Source organism: Elaeis guineensis, chromosome 3, assembly GCF_000442705.2.
Source record: "Elaeis guineensis isolate ETL-2024a chromosome 3, EG11, whole genome shotgun sequence".
Classification (NCBI taxonomy): Eukaryota; Viridiplantae; Streptophyta; class Magnoliopsida; order Arecales; family Arecaceae; genus Elaeis; species Elaeis guineensis.
In genome coordinates this window covers 105,079,244-105,104,227 of record NC_025995.2, presented here as the reverse complement: position 1 = coordinate 105,104,227, position 24,984 = coordinate 105,079,244, and the positions used below count along the sequence as shown (strand labels likewise).

The following is a 24,984-nucleotide window of genomic DNA, read 5'->3' as shown; positions in this document are numbered from 1 at the left end:
GTCAAGAAATCTAAGTTTTGTTGGAGAATTTGTTGCATAAAATTTTGTCATATCTTTCTTTTTTGACAAAAAGGGAGGCTTGGCCACCCAAAAGTTTATCGAATGGGAACATTTTCAATGACAGGGCTTAGAGAGGAAGATTCTAAACTAACGGATTAGAGGAAATTCAAAGCTTGATAAACTGAAGCAACCAATGTGCAAACAATGAGGATGAAACTCTGAAGAAAGTCGAGATCAGAAGAATGTTACGATGAAACATTGAAACTCTTATTTTGTTATTTTTGTTGTTTTTATCATGACCTCTTGATTAAGAAGTTCTCCTGCATTCTTTCATTTAATAAAATGAACAGGTAGTGAACTTCCAATATCTGGTCCCATTTCTTAATCCACATGGTTATAACTTGCATTATAGCTGTAACTATAACATGGCAAAACACGACAGACCAAGCTGTTGTCGCCTTTTCATTCAGCTCCTTCCCAAGTTCGGATTTCTTGGTATAATAAATTTTAATTGATAAATAATTCGAGACAAGATTTACATCTTTCCATGAACCTCCGTAGTCTTGATAGCTTCAAAGAATCAATGGACATTATATTTGATTCAAGCAAGTATTGAAACAGTAACTTCTTCGGAACAGAATTTAAAGAACAGTCATTCATTTGTACATCAGTGTTTATTGAAATAGAAACTTAATTAGGTCTATCTTTTTGACTTTGCGATTCATTCCACAAATTTCAGGTTTCCTCCAACTTTTTTGCTGAAAATTCGGTTGAGCAATGCAGCTAATCTCACACCACCTTGTGCTATTCTCTTTTCCACCACAGGAAGCCGAGAAAAGAAATAATCATCTGCAATGCACATCAGTAATATTAAGAACCAATCAACATGCAATACTAATTCAAATTGAAACACAATTATCTACCTTCTAAAGTGGAACCTTCATCGACATCCTTGTATGCATAATCACAGGCAAGTTTTATGCTTTCCGAGGCATACCTGAAAGAAATTTGCTCTTTAGCCTCCAAACTATGTCAGAGAGTAACTAATTTGGCCTTATTTGCTTTCAAATGCTAAGAAGAAATGTTTTCATGCTCAGAAAGATGGATTACTCAATCCTAAATCTTACTTGTCTGCACAAGTGACTGAATCTCCATTACAGGCCTTCCACTGGCTAACTTCATCTGACCATCCATCCTAAATAAAGATAAATAATCACATTTAGAAGGTCTTAAAGAAGTATATGTGCAGAGGATAGAGTAGCAGAAAGCTATGCTTGCACCATTTTTCATTGAGCTAGTAAATGAGGCTTCAACAACATCAAGCGTGCATACATGCATGGAACAATCACATGATTCACTTGATGCATTGACTTCTAGGTTGGTTAAATTCTTTAGGACAGACTCAACACGGACATTCACTCTTCAGGGATACATACCATGGCCAATTCGTCCATGTTGAACCATAGGAAATTTAAATTACTTGTAAATGACCTTAATCCAGGCTAGTAGGGTATTCTTGACACTTTTGGCATTTATGTAGCAAAGCAGAATGAGATGAATCAATTCAAATTAACGCTTGCAGCAATTAATGGGCAAGGTGGCGAAAGCAAGAAACTTACAGTGATGTTCTTCTCAATGGATTCTATCATGACATTAACATCCCTCTCGTAGAAGTCACGCATGGCGGTCTCTATCATATTCACATCCCACACCTTTCCATAAAACAAAGTTCATGTCAATTTCTTATCAAGACAATAAACTAGCTAGAGAACTTGTTAATACCGATATTAGAGGAGAATTATTTTACATGGTGAAGGTTGGACTTCCTCCGATACCAACGGACGTCTATAGTATTACCACCTTCGTCAGCCTCGAATGCTACATGCAAAGGTTGGTGTACATCTCCCATAAAGTGCGCCAGGAACATTATGCTCTCAGTCAAGTTATCTAATACACGATGTAAAAAGATCATAAAAGACTAAGCAGTAGATAAACTCTTGGAGGCACAATAATCTGGGACCAAAATGATGTTCTTACATCCATTTGATGAATCTTTATAATTTAATAGCTGCGTAGTATAATTGTTGATTGCTCCAACTACACACATATCTAGCTCGTCTCTGGAATTGTGACAATCCCCTAAATCACAACAACAACAAGAAGAAGTTTTCTCAGAAAGAAGAGGAAGAAATGAAATATAAAACTGCTGGAACTTGTGAAATTATGTAGATTCTGAGCTTTATCATATTATCAATAGGACTATGATGGCCTAAAAAGAAAAAAAAGCCAGCATCATTCAGGCTTCAAGTATTACACATTAGTAGCTAATCTAGCCTTCATTCATCCAAAGAAAGATTTCTATTAAACAAATATCCTGTTATAGCAATTCTCTTTGAAACTTTAGAGTAGAATAGCAGCTATTATACATCTTGCGTAATATTTAACTGCATGTTTTCTTAATTTCCTTTTTAGCAAAAGCATTTTCTTAAATAAGATAAATCAGTCATTCTTAGCTATTATAATGAAAAATAGCTAAAAAATAGATTGCAATTATGTCACTAATCCCAATATCAAAAGCTGTTTCTTACCTGGCTAGACTTTTTTAATCACAAAATAACATGAAAATAATTAAAAATCATTATTTCAATTTTTCTATAATAGTGGGTATCTAAAGTCTCTTGTGCTGATATAAGAGATTTGAGTTTGATGCTTCCTCGATCTAGTATTCAGCTGAGCTTCCCCACACGCTAATACCTAAAAGATCATTTGTGCATTTAAAGTATCTATCGGCTATTATTTTAATTTTGTAGTAGCGATTATGTAAGTGGATAATGGCTAAATAACAACTGTTATTTCAATGCCCATGATAATGTAGACAGTCTATAAACAAGTAAGAGGCCTTTGAAATTGTTGATCGTCACGGTAGTGATTGAAACCTTATCCGAAGTCATGCAAGAAGCTCCCGCATTAGAAAAAAAAAGGCGTTAACTTGGAGTATTGGACATGCTTATGCGGTACCAGTCCGGGCATCTGAAGGTGCCCAAAATCCATACTTTCGCAAGCTCCAGAGACCAACTCCGGTACCAAGGAAGGCTCAATTGCCACCTCTTTTCACGCGGAGATGGTGCCGATCCTCAGAGTTTTGCCAATTAATACGGTGCCGGCTTGGGTCCATGATGTTACTCTTCAACAACCCCGTTGACTTCAATCGACCAATCCGCTTTTGGCGAAAGAGGAGGTGACAGACAAGTATCCAACAAAATTGCTGGTTGTTTGAGTTGTCTTACAAGTAATTTGATTGTTTATTCTTTTATTTTTAATTAATTTATTTCTTTTTTAGATCAATTCCCACTACACCGGAATATGCGGCGTTGGAAAAGTTCCCATTCTCTTGAAGCCCTTGGAACGCGTCGGAAAATCGGATTCATTGGCATCTTTCTACGAGGATCCGCGCAGCATGTGTTTAATCTTATATTAATTATTTATTAAAAAAATTTAAATATTTATATAGATTCAAAAGATTCAAATAATACTTTCGACTAATATGTTTGGATAAGATCTTGCATTATTATAAATGGTATCAGAGTGAACTAAATCTATAACTCATATAGATTAGGAGATACTGCAGCATGGGTTCATTGGGTTGATCATGGATCGATTGTGATGTTTATGAATGGATGCATAGATTTGGATTCTCAACCTGACGATGATGCTAAGATTTAAATAAAAGAAGTATGAAAGGATTTGTCTTCCAACGAATCCAAATAATATTTTTCGACTAATTTTTTTGAATGAGATTCTAAACTGTTATTTTTTCAAATAATAAAAATATTTTTTTTTCAAATAAAATAAAAGAAATTCAAAGCTAAAGATGTGAAATACTAAAAGGTTAGAAGTAATGCCCAGCTACCATATTTCCATGATGTATCTCTCTTGAATGGAAATAATAATTGGTCGAGTGGGAAGCTAAGAATAATTCAAAATTTTTAAAATCATTTGAAGAATATTGTGACTATGGTTTATGTGCACCTAATGATGTAATCGACGCTGGGGATGGCATCACTAATGAATAGACATGGAACAGCCCAGAGTGCAGAAAGAAGCTACATGAGAATTGAGCTCACTTGAATACTTGAAGTTGCAAACTCCCGGGGTGTTGGCATAATGGAGTGGGCTAGCCCAACGGTACCGGAATCGGACCTGGTCAGCCCATGAACACACCGATGCCAACTCCCCTTCTGCCGCCGGTGGAAGGAGATCCAACACTGCATTGGAAGCTCTCTTCGTGAGATATTGCTGCACAGCTCCAAAATACCTCATTAGTCAGCAAACAAAGCTAACATGAAACAGATGGAACAGTGAGAAATAGGTTCATGTACTACCTCCGCAATCTTGCACACCATGTAATGTCCCTCCTTGCCCCATGCATCGGTGCATGGAGCCCTTGCCATCAGAGAAAGAAGAAAGAAATGGAGGAAGAATAACCAACCCATGACCACCTCAATCTTTCTTCTCTTACCAATGATTCTGCTTTTGTTTTTGTTTCATGACTCGTTCGTGCTGCATCTATTTATAATGGCAGATCCATGTGGTATGAAGAAAGCGTTCACACCATGAAGTGTTTTAAAATAAGGCGCTTATCTTTGTTTGTTTCGTTGGTAAACCAGCCATCCTATCACCATCATACATCATACAAGGAATTGAGTGTCCCTAGGGGAAGCGAGCAGAGTCAATGAGTTGGTGACAACACGTGAAGAAATGGTCATTCTTTCATGCATGGTTCTGGTTTTTTTGTTTAAAAAAAAAAATGGTAGATGCATCATAGTATTTTTAAGGACACATTGAAGTAAATGTGAAATGTCATCACGTTGCTAATTTTTTTAAAGTAAAGGATGGTTTGAATTTATAATTAACAAGCTAGATGTATAACTTGACACATCATCACCACGTGGGTTAGACTACTTAAAATGCAAAACAAGTGCTGCCAGTGGGTGATAATTTTTTCTTTTTGCCTTTTTTATTTTAAACCTTGTCTCTCTTCTTTTTTTTCAGCATTATATCTCATGTACCAATCACACCGTTTGTACTCCAGTTGAAGATGTTTGTTTGCCTGGGTATTTTTTCTAAAACAAGAAAGCAATTTTTTGACTCACCAATTTTTTTGGCAAAAACATGTAAGTATTCTAATAAAACTTTTTAATTTAAATTTTTCCATAAATTTGTTTCCATGCATGAAGATATAAAGTTTTGTTTTTGGACGCAACTTTGAAGTTCACCCCCTTTTTTTTTTTGCCTCCAATAAAATTTTTTTATAACCTAATCCACTTTATCCACCCCGTCAACCAAAGCTTGTTTTGGATATTGGGCAGGGGCCGCGCGAACGCGTATCCCCCTCTCTCACAAATTATGACGTCCACTCTCCCACTTGGGGAGATGGTAGGCCAGGGCTCCCACCAAGTGCAATGTGGGCCCCTAACCTAGGCCATGAGCCTTATTGATCACCCATAGACCCCGTCCAGGTAAGTATGGTTCAACGTTACACGGTCGCCTCATTTTATAACCCTCCGGCCCTCTTGCGCTATCCGCATACTCGATGTGGGACTAAACAAAATAATAGTCCACTCTTTAGCGGCACACGAAGCCGGGTGGTTGGCAGCCCGGGCTAATTATTATTGTAACTGGACTTGCAATAGTTGACCTTCATAGCGTATCACTTGTTCAACTAACCCCAAAGTTTACTTTCTTCAATTTGATAGATGTGAGGACCCTAAGAAAGTACAATAATTGGTATATACCGGATTGGAACGACCAATCAAAAAACTGATCACGGCATCAACTTTCATGAGAATGCCTTGCATCACATGATTGACGCATCCTCATTGAAATAAAAGCCCGGCCACCCCTAGAACATCCACTCTTGTTATGGCAAAATTACGGTAACAAAACAACAGATCATATACTGATGATCATGGGTTTGATGGTTATCATGCATGTTGTAACTAATAATACTAAGATGATTGGCTAAGTTGTCATATATATAATGCACACATCACTATACCATCTGCCACATCTATAATCTAGCATCCATGGAATAAAAAAAAATTTTGATTAAAAAAAAAATTGCAAAAGACTGTTTGAATACTTGCCACTTTTGTGACATATAGAGTCCAGACTCAATCGACATGTTGATGGCAAGAAAGAATAATCATCAATTGAAAACTCTATAAGCCGCAAGTCGGTAATTCCGGCACTTTAACATTCTGATCATGTTGCACGGCACCAGCAACAGAACCCACGTAGAATGCACCAAATGTTACTTGTACAATTTTGATGCCCAAGGATGCACTCCTAAACCGCAAATGGGGATCCCAGGACGAATTGAATTGCCGAAAGAGTCGCATGGCCCGGACTAGAAGCTAGCTAGGTTCATCGGGGATTGGCTTAGGTCAAAGTTAGCGTGTATGTGCTTACGTGAGACAGCAACAATAAGACATTGGCTTGTTCCTTTGGATCTCTTTGGATGCTTAATTAGCATCCATGTGATCTCAGACAATATAAAGTGCCTGAAAATCTTAGGATTGGGTTCAATATTCTGCACCTCTCTTTCCCTGGTCTGTTATCATATGATTCAGACTAACGAGGGTGGGAAGAGACAGATACTCTTGTTGCTTAAAATATGAACTTGCTTGCCCAACTAAAGGACAACAAGAGATGCCTTCTACCAGATCCAAAAGCTACGAGCTTGTCCATCCCAAATAATCGTAAGATAATCCGATTGCTTGTTTATCTCGATCATCTAACTGATGGGGAAAAGGATATGGTTGTAGATGCCTTGAATTAAAAAAAAGACTTGATAAAGACTCGCGTGCAAGCAGATTGGGCACCTTCCCAGCATATCCGTTGGGTTCGCGTTTAAGAAAGAGGTTTCCAATCGGAATATATCATCTTTTTCGTGGGCAGGGAGATTGCGTCATGTTAGATGCCTCATCCCTTACACATCAAAGAGTGTGAAAAAAAAAAAAGGGAGCAATTGGATGCCCGAACGTGGGGGTTGTTTGGGCTAAACCGTATCACCGTACATTAATTGGTCCCTAGCACGGCGCTTGATGCAACGGTGCAATTCAGTAACGTAACTTCAAGCTGATCCGAGCCCGCCCATATTGGAGATAACAATCGGATCAGATTGGATAAATAATAGATCAAAATATATCAATTTAAATTTGATGTGTTTATTAAATGAATTAAAATTAAAGATTCAAATCTGAGTCAAAAATATATATGTTAATCTGATCATTTCAATTGATAATCTGGCTCGATTTACAACGGGTTAAGATAAGTTAAATGGATTAAATGGTTAAGCACCGCCATCCATAGCTCATATTCTAAGTCTAGTTACGGCAATTTTAAATTTTAGTTTTGATCAGGCTTGCATTAAGAATTGTGAACTCAATATGAACTAGTTTAAGTAGAAGACCTTGGCAACTTGACTCAGCCACAACTTGGCACAACAAACTTCTACCACAGGGCTCTTAACCGGTCTTTGATGAAAAATGTTCCTGGTTGAGTTGCTCCTTACCCAAACATAACTGATGGTTTTGCCTCACGCCTTCTCATCCAACCGAAATTGAAGACCCCATCGAACCTGTTGACTTATTTAAGTTCCAGTCGGCTTGAATTGAACTTGAGCTAAGTTGGAATTTAGTTTGGGTAGTCAGGTTGTTTTCCGAGCCAGATCAGGTGGCTTTGGACTTGGAGGGACCTGGACCCAATGAATCGAAATTGCATCCTTAATTTATTGGTCCAAATTGACTTTGATCCACACAACCTCGTTATGTAGTGTCATGGGGTGTTTAGTTCTGCAAGGATAATGGTTTTAAGATATACGACCTCCGTGCATTGCACCATTTCCATATGAATGTTGGAGTGAGAGCAACACTTATAGAGACATAGGAGCGTCCCATTAAAAGAAATATAAAATGTATTTATATAAAATCCAATGTTGGTATCAACAAGAGCATCTTGGCATGTAGTTTAGTGTGGTAGACGACCGATGCTAGTGGAATAAAGCACCAATCTCTACGTAATTCATCAAATTTTCATTTTTTCTTTGGATACTAGAGCTGGACCCAAATTATTTTATTTAATAATGAAAATAAGTTTTAAGTTTTCAAATAACTTTTACGGTGCATAAAATCTATTAAAGAAACACACAGTGCATTGCAGCAAAAAAATTAAAAAATTATATTTATTATTAAATAAAAATATTATGGATCACGAGTTGGAAATGCGAGAACGCTGCTGAACGTGAACGTATTTAATTTTTGTTAGACTTTGCTACGGTGGAGACTCACGTAGATAGCGAAATTTTTATGCACCATAGACGGTGTAAAAAATATGGCATGAAATATATTATCTCATTCAATTGATCCATATAATTATTATTTTTTAATATATATTTAATATTTATATGATAATTTTTTATTTAAAAATTTTATATGATAAAAATATTACAATTTTTTGGATAAATTATGATATTTTATATTTATATTATGATATTTTGTGCCTATAATATGTATAGGATATCATAATTTTTTTCTAAAAAATAAGAATATTTTTATTATTTAAAATTTTCAAACGAAAAAATTGATCTATAAATATTAAATACGTATTGAAAAATTATTGAATAAAAATATCCATCTCATATTATGATATCTTAGATCATATTATGGCATTCTGTACTATATTACACCACAGAATATCATAATTTTTTTCAAAAGACAAGAATGTTTTCGTTATACAAAATTTTTAAATGAAAAAATAAACCTGCAAGCATTAAATATCGTTGAAAAGTGATGACTACATGGCTCAATCGGATAAATTGATATACTTCACATCAGATTTTCTACACCGCCTGCAGTGCATAAAAAATTTCTCCACATAGATTTTTTTTTTTTTTTTTTATAATGTGCAGTTTTGGATGGTTAAAATAAAAAATCATACAATCCAATCCACACACACCCATCCATACATACACCATAATATCCTTTGCACATAGCTTATGTGACATTACAAATTTGGATGGTTGATACATGATTCATCTTGGAAATGGATGGCTGTTGCTCATCTCTTAACTCATTGTGTTAATTTGGCACGCTAACATAAAAGGCAATAGCTGTCCATTTCCGAAATAAGTGACATGGCATCGATACAAGCTTATTTTAGTCCCACAAATGCACCCACCCCCTGAGCCATGCAGCATTGAGTTTTTTACTTTTTTATTTTTTATTTTTTGTGTTTGATTGCATTGGTTGGACCCCATGGAATTTCCCATGCTGCTAATAATTTAACGTGCACTGATACGTACCGAAATAAATGGCCAAATATTTTTAAATAGTCTTAAGATACAGTCCCATGCATTGATATGTAGTGAAGGGCCAAATATTTTTAAATAACCTTAAGATACAGTCCCATCAATATGATTTCCAAATCTCCCTTTCGTGGTTTGTGGCGTGGCGTGGCGTTACTTGCGAGTGCAATCGGGGCGGATGGGGTTACGCTATCTTCGCCGCTCACTGGCTCTGGACGCTGACGTCCTTGTTTCTTGCTTTCTCCCTTTCTCACTGAAGCCCGCTCAACTTCCATTTCTTTCCACCGCGTTTCCTTTCATATCATATCAATCGACGAAAATACCCTTCAATAAGCCAATGGTAGCCATTTCTTCGTACTTCTGAGTCAATCCCATAACAGAGTCATCAGTCTACAGAACTGTTTATCTTATAAAAAATAAAATAGAAAAAGCTGTAGCTCATCTGCGAACTCAGATTCCCAGATACATAGATATCGATAATTTGTTGAGTGTAGGGTAAACCCAATTGACATCATTGGAGCGATCATTAAGATGATGGCAGTGGTACTCAAACAAAATTTTCTAGTATTATTTATATTTCATCTCATATCGTTCACGTGATTTTAAAACTTGGAAAATACTTATTCCAAATTTATCAGCTTAAATTTCAAAAAAAAAAAAAAAAAAAAAAAAAGCCTATGAACTAAACACCAATCATGCGCCATCACTTGTTTAATATCTGTCTTTGTTTTGATATTCATATTTTCTGTCATTTTAGTTCTTTGTTGGAACAACGATTGAGCATGCGTGAATTAACAAAAGCTCCCCCGGCTTTGTGTGTATTTTTGTCCCATACTACCATGGTAATAGGGCATTTTGGTCATTTTGGTCTTTCAAGAAATTCTGAAGCAGAAGCTTGGTTAGGTGTGGAAAGGCTTTTAGACTACGGTTATGATGGTCCAATTTCTCCATTTATTCTCCCTGTCCTCATTCGAGGTCCCCCTTTCGGTTAACTATTAGAAAAAGTATCCACAAACACAGCGAGAGTGCCTATTAAAGAAGGTACCTATAAGCGTAAACAGCACAGGGTGCCACCGGTGCCTCATTCAGTTCTCCCTTTTTCTTGGCTCTCTTAGCTCCACCAGCACGCACCTCTGATGAGAGATGGCCTCTGCCTCTGGAATCCAAATACCAGCTCTCACCCTGCTGCTCCTCTTGTTTCCAGAAATCATCCATGGCTGGGGAGTAGATGGCCACTTGACGGTGTGCCAGATAGCACAGGTTTAGTTGCTTCTGCTACATACTAGTACTCTTACCCTTTGATAGCATTCATCATCTATCCATGTAGAACTTTGTTTATTTTTTGATGCAATATCCATGTAAAATTATCTACATGCCATGTAGCCCATCCGATGATAGGTCATGCATAATCTTGTATCTTGTATAGGTCATACTACCATTCATCTTCTCCTTTTAGTTTAAACAAAAATCATGGAAGCTATTCTGGATTGTCAACAGTTCACCACAAAAGCATAGAAGCTACTCTGGATGGTCACCAGTTCACCAAAAAAGCCTGCTTCTCATGAAAGAAACAAACGCTTAAGGCTGTGATTCAAGCAACATGCTTATACGGCCACACTTTTGTAATTCTTTACGACATATCCCCAAAAAAGCATAGAATGATTTTGGGAAAAGTTCGGCAAACTGACTTCTCAAAAACCGCAAAACCACACACTCTCAGTCTGTTCACAAAATTCAGCGGTATTGGACTGAATTTCCTACTTAGTGGATTGGGCGGTCTATTTTCGTAGGACCTGTCTCAACCCAATGCCCTTCTGGTCCAAATCCTACAGGTGTTTGTTGCTTCTTCCAGACCAGTAGGTCCACGTGCTGAGATATAGGTTACGACTTAGACGATCCTTTGGAGGACTGCGGTTTGGGTAGGACAATAGACCTGATTTCTGGAGGAGGATATCCTTTCAAGTATATTTGAAATACGTCCACGGTGATCTTCAACTAGGATTGAAGTCGGATCGGATACTAACATATCCATATTTTTTTTGTCTGACAAATATAAATATGAAAAATAATATTATTTGAATGCAACAATTCATATTAATATTTATTTTAAATAGATACGGATATAATTCAGATACTGAAAATATGAATATTATTATCAATATAACTTTGACAATTAAACTTTATGACTATAGAATTAAAGATATTACTAAATAAATGATAAATCAAGTTAATAATATATTTATATAATTATATATTTTTTAACAAAATTAATAAATATTATATAAAATTATATAGGATTACATATAAATTCAGATATTCGGATACGGATTAGATAGTTGCCTATCTATATTCATATCCATTTTTTTTTTATGAATATGGATATTAGTCGGATCCTTAAATTTTTTTCTATATTTAAATTGATTCGGATACGAAAACAGATCTGAATGAATAATATCCATATCACTTTCAACCCTATTTTCGATGCAATCCAAATCACTGAGTGGATGTTGGCTGTTTGGGTGGTGGATCCATCAATTATTTTTCTAAGATTGTTGCCTATTTTAGCAGGGGATAAGTATAATTTGGAAGCCACATCAAATAGAACCCGGGCTTGGATATTATGAAGGTTATATAAATCATTTATATAGAGGTAAGTTTAGGACACTTAATTATGTTATAGGTCAAAATATCTAACTCTTTGTTATGGCAGATCCAAAAGTCATTATTGAGATTAATAGCAGTTATCTTTTCTCTTTCTTCTCAACTTCTGTCTCAACCTTGTCACCATGTATTACTTCAATGTCCTATCTCGCTGATACTGTAGCCAAGCCCGTGAATTTGATCAAATAATACGACTACTTGCTTTTCTTGGGGTCTTCAGGCTCGTTTAAGTGATGCAGCAGCAGCAGCAGTAAAGGAGCTGCTCCCAAGCTCTGCTGATAATGATCTAAGCAGTCTTTGCTCGTGGGCGGACAGGGTTAAGTTCCACTATCGGTGGTCTTCGGAACTTCACTTCATTAACACACCAGATGTCTGCAACTACAACTACAACAGTGAGTAGTTTGATTAGTCCCACCTGTTTATTTTGTTTGCATTTGCACAGGCTTTGTGAACATACTGGCTTGCACCTAAGTAGCTTACAGGTGCCTGAATTAAGTGAAAATTGCAACTAATACAGCATACACAGAATTTTAATTATGTTAGCAACATACTAAAGTAGTTAAGGATTAGATTTTCTACCAAAAAACTATTAGTGGCCATAGTAGTTTATTGCTTCGTCCACAGAGAGCAATTCATCTCCATTTGCAGCAGAATTTCTGCACAAATTCCATTATACATAGATGTGGCGATTTTATTAATTTTTTTTCTATCCTATTCTTTGTTTCTTTCTAAATATTGGTCACTTAATTTATTATAATCTTCCTCTTCATCTATTAATTTTTCTAATATTATGTATAAGATTTAGGAGGATAAATCTTAATTTGTTTTTACTAAATGCACTTACGAGTGATGCATGAAAAAGAAATCTAGAATTTAAAAATAACACAAATGAGTAAATCATATAGAAAAGGAATGTTGGTATGATCATTGTCTCTTGCATACATCCTTTGCTATTAAAAATCACAGAAGAGTTTTGCCAGGTACAAGAGCTTCATGTAATTGTATCTTTCATAAAGCGATGCTTTATGCATGTATATATTATATATATCTATATGTTACTAGTTTAATGCATCTAATTGTTTGCAGCTGTCCATTTCTTTTGGGTACAGAGCTATATTTTTTATTTAGTAGAGATTGTCCCTATCATCATTGTAGCCGACAACTCCAACTGAATGTGGAACAGCTTTAAAACCCTTCGCTTGTGTGCCAGCATCTTCTCTTTATGGAAGCTACCTTTTTGTCTTTTAAATAAATGGAAATATGGTGAGAATGCCACCCACCATCCTCAATGTGCCAACGACCTCTCCAAAGATAAGGGTGATGCCAAATGGCTGGCATAAGCCATCTTCTCTACAGAAGCTTTGGTACATTCTTTGTCACAGCTTGACCTTATTGTTTCACTTAATTTCATTTCCTTCACGTCCATCGAGTAGTTCTTGTTAACAATACACAGTCTGATCTTCATACAACATGTCCATATTCTCTCAATTAACTCTCCACAAACTATCCACACTATGCTCATCTCATACATTCCAGATGCTATTTTCCTGGTATTATCTGCCCACTGCCATATAAAATTATTTTGATGAACACTAAGTAATGCATCTAATTTTAAAATCTAAGCAGGAGACTGCAAGGATGAAAGTGGGGAGAAAGGTAGGTGTGTTTCAGGAGCAATCACAAATTATACCAATCAGCTTCTCACCTATGGAAAATCTGCTGCTGATAGTCCATGTAATGTATTCCCAAAGTAGCTGCTCCATTTTTTATGCCTTCAATTCTCACAAATATAACTAAATCAGAAAATACGACCAATTGCATGATCATTGATCGCTAAAACCAACTGCTACTACAGATAACCTCACAGAAGCACTTCTATTCCTCTCTCACTTCATGGGGGACATTCATCAGGTATGAAGTTTCTACAAAATCTCCCTCTTTCTCGTGCTTCAACTCTACCTAATGGATCTGCCATTCAATCTGCAGCCATTACATGTAGGTTTTGCCTCAGATAAGGGAGGGAATACTATTGACGTCCATTGGTACAGAACGAAAACAGTGCTCCACCATGTGAGTTTATTATCATTTCTTTTTGCGTACCAAAATTCACCTTCTGCCCTCAGATATCCAGGGGCATTCACAATCACCTCCTTTTTTAAGCATCATTCCAGTTAGTAGATGTCCTAGAAGTCAGACAAGTATAATGACAATAGTTTATAGAAATCTTAGTACTTCAATTTGCTTATACTGCTAATAAAAATTCATGCAGGTGTGGGATGATAACATTATTGAGACATCAGTTAAACAATTCTATGAGTCCAATGTGGAAGACTTTGTCGATGCAATCAAACAAAATATAACGGTATGCTATTTTTGTTATAAAAAAAAAAGGGTATCCTGCTGTGACCTCCTTTCCTATGCACTACTATCAATGACCATCAGATCCAGCAATTCACCTTGAAATATTTCTAACACTTCTGAGTCTATTATAATGTCTAATGCATCTATATGTAATTTGTTTATTGCTTACCCTCAGTGTCCTCAAATGCCAACAGCTGATTTTTGGATTGTTTGAAAAACAGGGAGACTGGTCAAATCAAGTTCTCGAATGGGAAACATGCACCAATAACAAAATTGTATGCCCGGACGTGTAAGCCATCCTTCACTCAATAAGACTGATACAATATTTTATAAGCAGTTAGTCTGCAAAATCTAAATTACACTGACCTGCTTTGTTTGGCTAAAATAACAAACAAATTCTGAGATAAAGTAGAGCTTCATGTGTAAATTACTTTTGAAAGATTGATTTACTTCTAGTTTTCAAAATTGTTAGCTGTTATGTTTTTCACTGCCTTTGAGATTAATGAAAATAGATGATGGTAAACCTGGAAGTTTTATGGATAATGGAAGGTGTTTCTCATAAAACTCCTTAAGGCCATTTTTTTTCCTCTGCCCTCAACGCTACTTCAGTTGTAATGGCTGGACAAAAGGGCCCCACAACTAATATTGGTACAACAAGTCTCTCACAACTGAAATTTGAATCTCACGCAAGTTATATCGGTCCAACTGACTCCATAAGGCTCATCAAGTTTTCCCATAAGTACTCATACAACAAATGCCTTAAACAATGGCAGACCTACAATTATTGGAAGATCATGGTACATATTGAAATGGAATTTAAATCTACAACATCAATTTCCAAAAATTACACCTGAAATACATAAAACTCAATCCCTGAGTTTTATGTTAACTCATTCTCATAAAACCTGGCAATCAAACATTTTAATAGGCTAGCAAAATATCACATGATTGGCATATGAAAGTTCGAAAAGCACCCAAAGTGGCATCTAGTATATGCAAGGTTTGCTGAACTGGTACCATCGGCCGTTTCGGCCGGCCGGCGGTACGGTTCGGTATGGTTTCATACCGTACCGAACCGACGACCCGAACCGGAAGAAAAAAGAGAAAAATTGAGAGAAATAGAGAGAGAGAAAGAGGAAGAAAAAAAAAAGAGGGAGGGGAAGGAGCCGACGGGGCCGCCGGACGGCCTCTGACTGGCCGCCGTGGCCGTCGGAGGGCGCTGTCCACGCGCGCGGCGCCGCAGGCGTGAAACAGAGGCATCGCCCCTGTTTTGCAAATTTTTTTAAAAACATGGTTTTAAGTGAAGTCGGCAAACGATTTGCCAGCTTCACGATTTTTGTTTTTTTAAAAAAATTCTTAAGCCGGCAACTCGTTTGCCGACTTCACGATTTTTATTTTTTTTTAAAAAAATTCTTAAGTCGACAACCCAATTGCCGACTTCATAAGTTTAAAATAAAAAAAAAAAGAAAAAATCGAAACAAACGTCGTTTGTTTCAAAAAAGAAGAAGGGGACGGAGCCGCGGAGGGGCTCCACCCGCTCGACAGCCCTCAGGCCATCGGCGTTGGCTCGTCAGCCACCGAGAGCCTCGCAACGGAGGTACTGTCTGTCCGATAGGTTCTCCGTCCCCCCTCCGAGCGCTCTCTCTCTTTTTTGCTCTCTTGAAAGCCCTATCGGGCGATACGGGGCTCGGAAGCCCTCCGACGGCCGCTGCCGGCCACCGTCGGTCTCCGGCGGCTCCCACCTCCCTCCCTTCCCTCCCCTCTCTCTTTCTCACTTTCCATTCTTTATTCTTCGGTACCGTCGGTGTACCGATTTTACCGGCCGAATCGTGCCGGTTCCCCATCGGTCCGGTCGAGATGGGGTGTACCGGCCGGTTCGGTACGGTATGGCAAACCTTGAGTATATGTATGTATGTGCACGCAAGTGCATGCTTTTGTCTAAAAGAAAATTACAGACTTGATCTGAGAAGTTCCCAAAGATTTATTTTTCCCCCCATCATGGTTTGGTTCGCCAATGTACATATTTCATGAATTCTATGAGCTTTAAGCTCATGCCAAATTGCCAAATGCCTATGAAATTTGTATTGCTAGCATGCACACACACATACATACATACAGGAATGTTAAATAATTTTATGTTACAAAAGTTTAGTAGCAAATTTGGAATGATGATACTAACATTTTAATACCATAGAAGGAAATACTATGATCACATATATATACGCTACCAAAAATAAAAAAAAAGAATCTGAAACAAACTACAAAACATTGAACCTTGAACTCTTTTTTTTTGCCCCCACTAATTTCACAGATATGCTTCTGAAAGTATCACTGCAGCATGTGATTGGGCATACAAAAACGTGACAGAGGGTTCAGTGTTAGAAGGTATGTGAAGCATCCCCAATTATCTCTAGATTCTTTGTTTTAACAAAAGGATAATAACACTGTCAAGTGGTGCATGCAGATGACTATTTCCTCACCAGATTGCCAGTGGTAAACCTGAGACTAGCTGAAGGTGGGGTTAGGCTAGCTGCAACACTCAACCGAATTTTCTGATGAAGGCTCAAATCTAACTCTCCTTATTTCCAAAGGAAAAAGGAAAGAGGGAAAAGAGGCTCAAATATTGCTTCTTTAGTGTTGCTCATTGAGATCTACATGCAGTTAGTCATCTGGAATTCAAATAGTTAATTGATTGAAGTGTTGGTACTAGTTTGTATACTATGGTTTGTAACTTGATACTATTTTTAATTAGATATTGGCAAATGTATCATCATATAACTTTCAATCAAACCAGTCACTGCTTCTCCATGAGATAAATTTGATATTACAATAATACCATCACACTGGACATTATTATATTCACAGCCTTTAATAGTTCACATCCATAACACAAGTATTCATACAGACTTCTTTACAACAAGAACTGGACACTTCGCATTATTCACACAGTAATTGCTGATGCTCCCTAAGAAGACCCTGTTCCATGGAATTCAAAGATTGATAAATGATTGGATTTACTTATTCTCTGATCCTTAAATTTGTTGAAATAATAACAACCAAAATGTAGGCATGCCAAACAGTGATCCCAAAGTACAAGGTAGAGATGCAAATATGATGCATATATGAGTTATGGACAATGGAAGTTCAGATGGCTATAATACAAACATCACAAGGAAACTGTGCACTGTTGGAGTTTTGTATTCTTAGTTATAAATTTTAATCAAGGTCAACAAGAATTAGGTAAGCCAAATGAGAAATGAGGGTAAGAAACTCATTACTAATACAATATGGATATGTTTTGGGCACCTCCCTTTAGAAATCATGATGTATCGCCGAGGACAAGCAGCAAAAGCATCACAGATGTAACATTTTCTTTCACTAAGAGAGGGTTCTATAACTTAACATGTATATATTGGCTGATGAGATGACCCCTTCTTCAAAAGCTTGATTCTTTTTGAATTCAGAAATTCCAGGATTTTTTTAAAAATCATATTTTAGGTTGATTATGACAGATTAGTCATCCAAAGATATTGACTCCCATCAAGTTCTGGTTTGTGATAGGTATTAGAAACATAATTTAATCACTGTCATCTACTTTTCTTTTAGAAAATAATACTAAAAGTTCTAATATATGATAAACTACTGAAAGTCCAACAGTGTTAGATTTACTTTTCTGCTGTATATATTGAATGGTTAGTCAATTTTCAACACTTCATTGCAGACCATATGACTGGTTCAGTTCTTTAATGCCCTCATATACCACCGATCCTCCCCCGCCCCCTCCCCTGCAAAACCAAACAAAAACAAAAAGAGAAAAAAGGAAAAATCCCAGAACTGACTTCCCACCTCCACCCGAAGAACATGGATCATTTTTAAGAAGGAACAGTTATCATCAGTTCAATTGTTCAATGATCAATTTGTACTTAATTAGTAGAAAAGTAAAATAAACTCAAGGATATGATGATAAATCCATCCTTTATGAATAAATGAGACCTGGATACAATGATACACGGATAAATATTCTGGAAGGGACATAGCTTCAAGTTGACTTCTATTTTAAAGGATTAAGTGCAGAATACTGAATAATCTGACAAAAAGGAAGTAGCAGTTTCTGCTCTTAGAGTGCTGTTACCAAACACTTCAGAATGGCATGGAAAATTTGAGAGTTGTCAGGAATTACAAACTCCTAGTCCTACTATTTTGATGTATCTAGAGTTCTCGACTTGACGACCGTCAGTTGCATGTTCATTGGAGAGTTAGAACTGGTAGGTAAAGGTTGAGCAAGAATCTTTAAATGCTGTTTTCCCTCTTCAACTATCCAAACAAATGCTGTTTTCTACCTCTGAAAAGATGGCATGATCAGCCTATTTTGTCCTTTAAGTATTTATGCGTCCTCTATGATGAACCAGTACATTTTTTAACCAGTTAACACTAATCCTACAGAACCATCTAGGCAACACATTGATAAATTCCATCTAGCTTGCATAGCAAAACATCAACTTTGCAATTATAAAAAAGGTTCCTGATGGTAAAATTACTAGAAGAAACATTCATTAGTTGCAGCAAAGATCATCCAAAACAACAGTTACCTTTGTAAGGCTCCTCGACCATGGCTACCCATGATAAGCAAGTTAATCTTGAACTTTTCAACAGCTTCACAAATAGCTTCTTTCGGATCTCCTGCTTCTGTTACTTTTGCTGTGACTACCTGTCATGATATAACCTACTTTTACCAATAGTCATTTTTTTTCATGTGCTAAGGATCGGGGTGCTAATTGATGGGTCCAGATTAATAGCACTCATAATTGTGTCTAAGCATGCTTGCATTTGTGTGCTTTTTTTGGGATATGTATTCTTTTTGTTCAACTTATATGAGGGATGTTAAACCGACACAGCAAGGATATTGCACCAGCCTTAGCATAAAAGCATCTATTTAAGATACTTTAACTACAGGACAAAGTAGAAAGTGATCAAATCATTTTTGTTTATTTATTAGTGGAGTTAGCACTAAGAAACTAAACTTGCACTGATAATGGTAAATTGAAAGAACGACATATGAAAACTAGGAAGCTTCTTGAATGAAATTAAGAAACAATGAGATTTTTCTTTTTTTTTTTAAAAAAAAATAAAGAGTTAAAGAAAATTATGCAACCGACAGGTCATGAGTAAATATTATATCAACCTAACAATGCTTTCTCTCATCGAACAAGAAAAGTACTTAGATTGAGACTGTTTTTATGTATTAATAAATGTGTTTTCATTCCATCATGGGACATCCATCCAAGACCTTGATGATCCAAAAATTCACCATAAGCTCCATCTATGCTGTTAACTGTTGCTTTTAAGATCGACATACCAAATGGAGATACTATTAATAATGACCATAAACATTGAATTCAAAATCAAGATTGCAATCCAGAAACAGAAACAAAGAAATAGGGAAAAAAAATCAAATAAAGCAATGTGTCTAGATAATAATTCGGTTGGCCTCTCCAAAAAAAAAAAAAAAATTGCCAAAGCTAGATATTTATGCAGTAAAAACATGCAAGTTCAGTCACAAAGGGATATGTTTTCTCTACATACCAATTATTTCCATGTTAAGTGCTAACAATCACCTGCAGAAGTTAAGCAGATCAAATAATACATAATAAGCATAGGAAATGTGTCCAATTCTTATAAGCATATTAGCTACTTTTATCTCTCATATGTGAATGCTGCTTCTAACAAACATCATATTAGACACCCTAATTTTACACACTATCACCGAGCCATAAACTGCTATATAAATAACATTTATCAGCAAAGAAAGTCTTACAACAAACCAACAAATTGTGCACCTTGAAATGATATTGCAGTGCATCACATCAAAGTAACCAATACATGAATGTATGTTTGATTTCAGGATTTCACTAAAAATTTCAGTGAGGTAAAATTTTTGAAGAAATCATACAATTTAAGCAGAAAATCAAGATGCTGACAATGAAAGTGTAAGTTTATCAAAAAACAAAAACAAATTATCATCAAATACATCAGAAAGAAATGGAAGTAACGCGCATATATCTTTATAACTAATTATGAGAATTCCAGATAAAAAATTCCCAATAAGCAGAAGCTTGTTCTCCTACCCCTTTCTTAGCACAAAGTTCCTCAGCGCTTTCCAAGATAGCTAAGGCAGCCTTCCTCTGGTGTTCTTGCAAAGATTTAATCAACCCAGGAGCTGCAGTTTATAAAACCATAGTCATTTCTTGCACAAATCTTCTAAAAATCATATAGGCCATATTATAAGAATCAATACAAAATTTTCACCATAAACAACACAAGCTGCGAACTTCCACAATGGAAGATGATGTGTAGAAACTTCTCAAAATTTCCACTATGGCTTAAATTTTGTTTCTCATTTAAAAGAAACGAAATTTTAATGGTTTGACATGAACTTAAACCCAAAAAATACCCAGTGATATGGGATGAAAATTGGCTGGAAGAAGGAGGAGATGCTGGCGAGCATTACCGGGGGGCACGGCAGCGAAAGCATGAGCGGAGCCGTAGCCGGCGGCGGCGGGGATGTAACCGAGGGTGTTGATAGGCTGGACGGTGAAGAGGAGGAGCGGCAGGGAGGAGGCGAGGGGTTCGGCGAGGTGGTCGAGGGCCCACTCCAGGGCGTAGCGACTGCAGTCGCTCTCGTCGATGGCCACCATCACCCTCCTCCCCTTCTCCTCCTCTCCCTCTGCCGCCATTGTCTTTTACACCCACCTGGATAAAGGCTTCTCGCTTTGCTCCTCTGTTTCAGAGAAATGATCTCAATTTGGGCTTCCACTGCTACACGGTTTCCAGAGTTCGGTCCTTCTCGCTTTTAGCGTGTCAAGGTTGGAAAGTTTGGGCCAGCGCTTGGTCAGACACGTGTAGGGAAACCGCAGTTGGATTCATGGATACGGTGGGCGCGTTTATCCCATTAGGATCGTGACTACTTCTTTGTGCACCGTACGGAAAAAAAATATCACTCCATTTTATTAGACCATATAATCACTATTTTATAATATATATTTAATATTTATAATATTATTTTTTATATTTTAAATGATAAAAATAATCAATCGCCTTTGAAAAAATTATGAGACTATATTATGGTATCGTACAATTAAATTATAATTTTTTTATAATAAAAAATTATAATTTTATTTAAAAATTTATATAAAAAAAAATATTTTTATTATTAAAAATTTATAAAATTTTTAAATAAAAAAAATATTACTCCCTTTTTTATGATATTTTATGATCAAATTACGATTTGCTGTTGTACAGAAAATCATGATATAACCGTAAGATGTCATAATATTATCATAGAATATCATAATTTAAAAAAATATATTTTTATCATATAAAATTTTAAATTATTAAATAAAATTATAAACATTAAATATATATTGAAAATGATGATCATGTAAATTAATAAAATGAGATGGTGTATTTTTACTGCACCTCATGCGGTACAGAGACTTTCTCTTGGGGTCACTGTAGGACGGATAGGTTTGGAAGCTGTGGGCTTTGAATGGCCCAGCCCGTTAAATTACATTTGATGTCTTTGGAGGATCGCAATAACCTTTCCGGGCTGGATGCATCAATAAGAAGGGAGTGCATTAATAAGTGCGTCAAGTGTAACATTAGTGAATGCAACAATGTCTATGTTCGTAAAATGGTAAGCATATTCATATTCTGATGGTAACATCCATCCACTTGGAAGCAGCCTACGGTTTACATTCTTTCGGTGGCATAAGTATTATATTTCTAGAAAAATGCAAAGCTTCAAGAAAACCATACAGTGAAAATTCAGACATAGTCATCATATTCTGGAAAGGAAATAATCACATCAAAACAATAACTGGAGAGCTCTTCTTGACCAATGAAAATTTACATCAAATAGTACCATTAAATTATGACTTTCGAGTATAGTCAGATCATGAGCTAGACTAAGCTATCAATTTAGTATTTTAGCCATGGCCCACAAAATATCTTCGTGTTACATCACACGCCATCAGCTTAAACAGGTGCACTGCTGACAAGGGAGAGTCAGTTTGGAATCTATTTTGCGAGTACTACTGTTGAATTTAGCTTGTGTGGGACTAAGATAAGTTATTTTTAATTAACCTTGTGTGGTACTAAGATAAGCTAATTATTCAAATTTTACTAGGTGCCGTGCAGCGTACCCATAATGAGTGTCCTTAAACTACTCTTTCTGTAAGAGGACAAAGAACCTCTTTGTAAACTAGGTTGTAGAAATTTGTATGTAGTAGATTTGAGCTCCTACAAGAGACGGGCTAAACTAGTACTTTGTGGGATAATAAATAGTAATTGGGACTTGATAATTCAAACCCCATGACATGGTCTCATCATAATGAACTGTTTGTTTCGATGCATTACTATTATTGTTATGCTTTACTTAAATATTATTACCATACATGCCGTAGCTGATAATACCAAGATGATTGGCGAGGTTGCCATATAATATGCATGTCATTATACCCTGTGCCAAATCTATAATCGAGTACCAATGGGAAGAAAAAAGGGATCCTTTATTCAAAAGAGTTACAAAGATGATTTGATTCAGAAACAATTGCAACCAAGTTGTTACAGAGAGTCCGCAAAGTAAACAAATGACATCTTGATGGCTGGAAACCATATTCGTCAACTGCAAAATCTTTCCGTTGCCAATTGGTGATTCCGTCATGGAACATGTTGCACGGCACCAGCAACAGAACTCATGTCGGCAAAACTCATGTCGAACATGTTGCAGGATTCGTCAATGGAGAAGTATTCAAAGCTAGGGAAGAATAAAATTTTGGTTGGGGAAGATTGAGGTGGAGATCAACGATTACAACATGGTTGAGAAAGGCAACGATTCATTAGTTTTTACTCATTCCACTCGCCTAACGGATGTCATTAGAATAGGATTAAGGGAGGTAATGATGATTTTTTATTTTTTATTTTTAATGCGGCTATGGTTGAAGAGTTAATTGAGGGAATCATAATTGCCACCAAGATATGGTTTTCATTTGACAAGTAGAAAAAAAGGTAACATTTTTAATATAATTTGTTGCCATATTTACTGAAGAATCTGTTGTGAATACATACAAAAGCCATAATGTCTTTGTTTTTTTGGTGAGCCATATATCACTGCTACTTTCCTTGCTATTTTATTATGATTATGTTTGTATTTATAATATGAATCTAATAGTTTAGTAAGAGTGGAAATTAAATTTAGGATATTTTAGGAAAGGAGAGAAAATTAAGAAAGACACCTGTCATGCCTTTTTGATACTACTAGTAATCCAGTAATTCAGAAATATAAAATCGCTGCTGAGATATGGTTTTCATCTGACAAGCAGAAAAAAATTAGTAGTTTCAATCTAATTAGTTGCTGTATTCACTAAAAAATCCGTTGTGCGTATATTATAATAGAAAATTATCCAAGCCATAACGCTTAATCCCTTATGGCAGAATCCCTACACATAATCTTCACATAATGTCCCCATATACTAAGAAGAGTAGAAGTGGTTATCACTTTTCAGTTATTAGAATTAATTAGAACCAATCAGGTGGTGCTCATTGAGTGAGAAAGATGAAGCGGATGAAACAAATGGCCATCACCTAATTATTGTTCTTTAAGATTTTTATAGATATTTTAGTTATTTACACATGTACGACCAAAACTCATACTACTTACTTTTATGAGTACTATAAATAAAAGTCAAATATTTTGAAATGGTCCTAATACACTCCTATTATATACTTTCAGAAATCTCTGCAGTGGTTCGGATTGTGATCTTATTTCGATCAAGTGCAATAGAGACGGATAGATCACGTTATCTTTGTGACTTGTTAACTATTGACTCTAGCATTCCTTTTATTTTTATTTTTCTTTTTTTTCTTTCTCACCAAAGCCAGTTCACTTTCCATTCATTTTAATCACGTTTCCTTTTTTGAGAAGAATTTTAATAGTTTAATTTTAATCACGTTTCCTTTCACATCATATCATTTGATGGTTTTTTTTTTAATAAATCCAATGGCTCATACTCATTTGATCCGAATACATCTAATAAAATCAAAAAATAAAATATTTTTTAGAATAAACAAAAATACTAAATATCTATGCCCATAAGTCTCCATCTGAACATAACGGAGTTATCACAAGCCCTTCAATGAGCGAAAGGCAGCGATTTCTTTAATCCCATAACAGAGTTGTCACAACCTCAAGAATTTTTTATCTTATTAAAAAACAAAACAGAAAAAAATATACATCACTTGCAAGTGCTCAGGTCAATGGGTGGTGAAAATAAGTGATTGGTCGAGAGCAGATGGAGCCTAATTGATACCGTTGTTCTCATCGTTGTTCGCACCAATTCTCATCTCACATGCCGGTTGAATTGAGCAGTGGTCATTAGCGAATGACTCAAACGACATATTCTAGTATTACTTAAATTTCTTTCACCTCATCACATGTGCAGGCATTTTAAATATGGAAAAAAAAAATATTTGTTTCAAATTGATCAGCTTAAATTTCAATAAAGTATGAACTAATCAGAAAATGATGTAAATTAAAC

General features: G+C 36.0%; 3 protein-coding genes and 1 non-coding gene across 5 annotated transcripts; 1 reads left to right on the top strand and 3 right to left on the bottom strand.

Moving 5' to 3' along the window:
- Window positions 1-487: 487 nt before the first annotated feature.
- Window positions 488-4,554, bottom strand: LOC105041224 (endonuclease 2). Its single transcript, XM_010918093.4, has 8 exons — window positions 4,383-4,554; window positions 4,125-4,296; window positions 2,038-2,139; window positions 1,808-1,947; window positions 1,620-1,712; window positions 1,128-1,195; window positions 924-997; window positions 488-849 (listed from the first exon to the last, which is right to left on the bottom strand). Exons 1-8 carry the CDS (start codon window positions 4,491-4,493, stop codon window positions 722-724), a joined length of 888 nt encoding a protein of 295 aa, XP_010916395.1. The 5' UTR covers window positions 4,494-4,554; the 3' UTR covers window positions 488-721.
- An 811-nt stretch (window positions 4,555-5,365) lies between these two features.
- Window positions 5,366-5,527, bottom strand: LOC114914041 (U1 spliceosomal RNA). The gene has a single exon (XR_003800474.1). It is a non-coding gene; the product is annotated as a U1 spliceosomal RNA (small nuclear RNA).
- A 4,842-nt stretch (window positions 5,528-10,369) lies between these two features.
- On the top strand, window positions 10,370-17,206 carry LOC105041226 (endonuclease 2). Its single transcript, XM_010918096.4, has 9 exons — window positions 10,370-10,627; window positions 12,249-12,420; window positions 13,655-13,762; window positions 13,884-13,939; window positions 14,015-14,098; window positions 14,298-14,390; window positions 14,611-14,678; window positions 16,701-16,774; window positions 16,854-17,206. Exons 1-9 carry the CDS (start codon window positions 10,511-10,513, stop codon window positions 16,943-16,945), a joined length of 864 nt encoding a protein of 287 aa, XP_010916398.1. The 5' UTR covers window positions 10,370-10,510; the 3' UTR covers window positions 16,946-17,206.
- On the bottom strand, window positions 11,986-21,224 carry LOC105041225 (universal stress protein A-like protein). 2 transcript variants are annotated; one of them, XM_010918095.4, is made up of 4 exons: window positions 20,898-21,224; window positions 20,515-20,606; window positions 18,979-19,097; window positions 11,986-12,412 (listed from the first exon to the last, which is right to left on the bottom strand). In XM_010918095.4, the coding sequence occupies exons 1-4, from the start codon at window positions 21,121-21,123 to the stop codon at window positions 12,385-12,387; spliced, it is 465 nt and encodes a 154-aa protein (XP_010916397.1). In that variant the 5' UTR covers window positions 21,124-21,224; the 3' UTR covers window positions 11,986-12,384. The 2 variants fall into 2 exon arrangements, with proteins under 2 accessions (XP_010916397.1, XP_010916396.1); XM_010918094.3 differs by lacking the exon at window positions 11,986-12,412 and adding an exon at window positions 17,165-17,365.
- Between the last annotated feature and the right edge of the window lie 3,760 nt (window positions 21,225-24,984).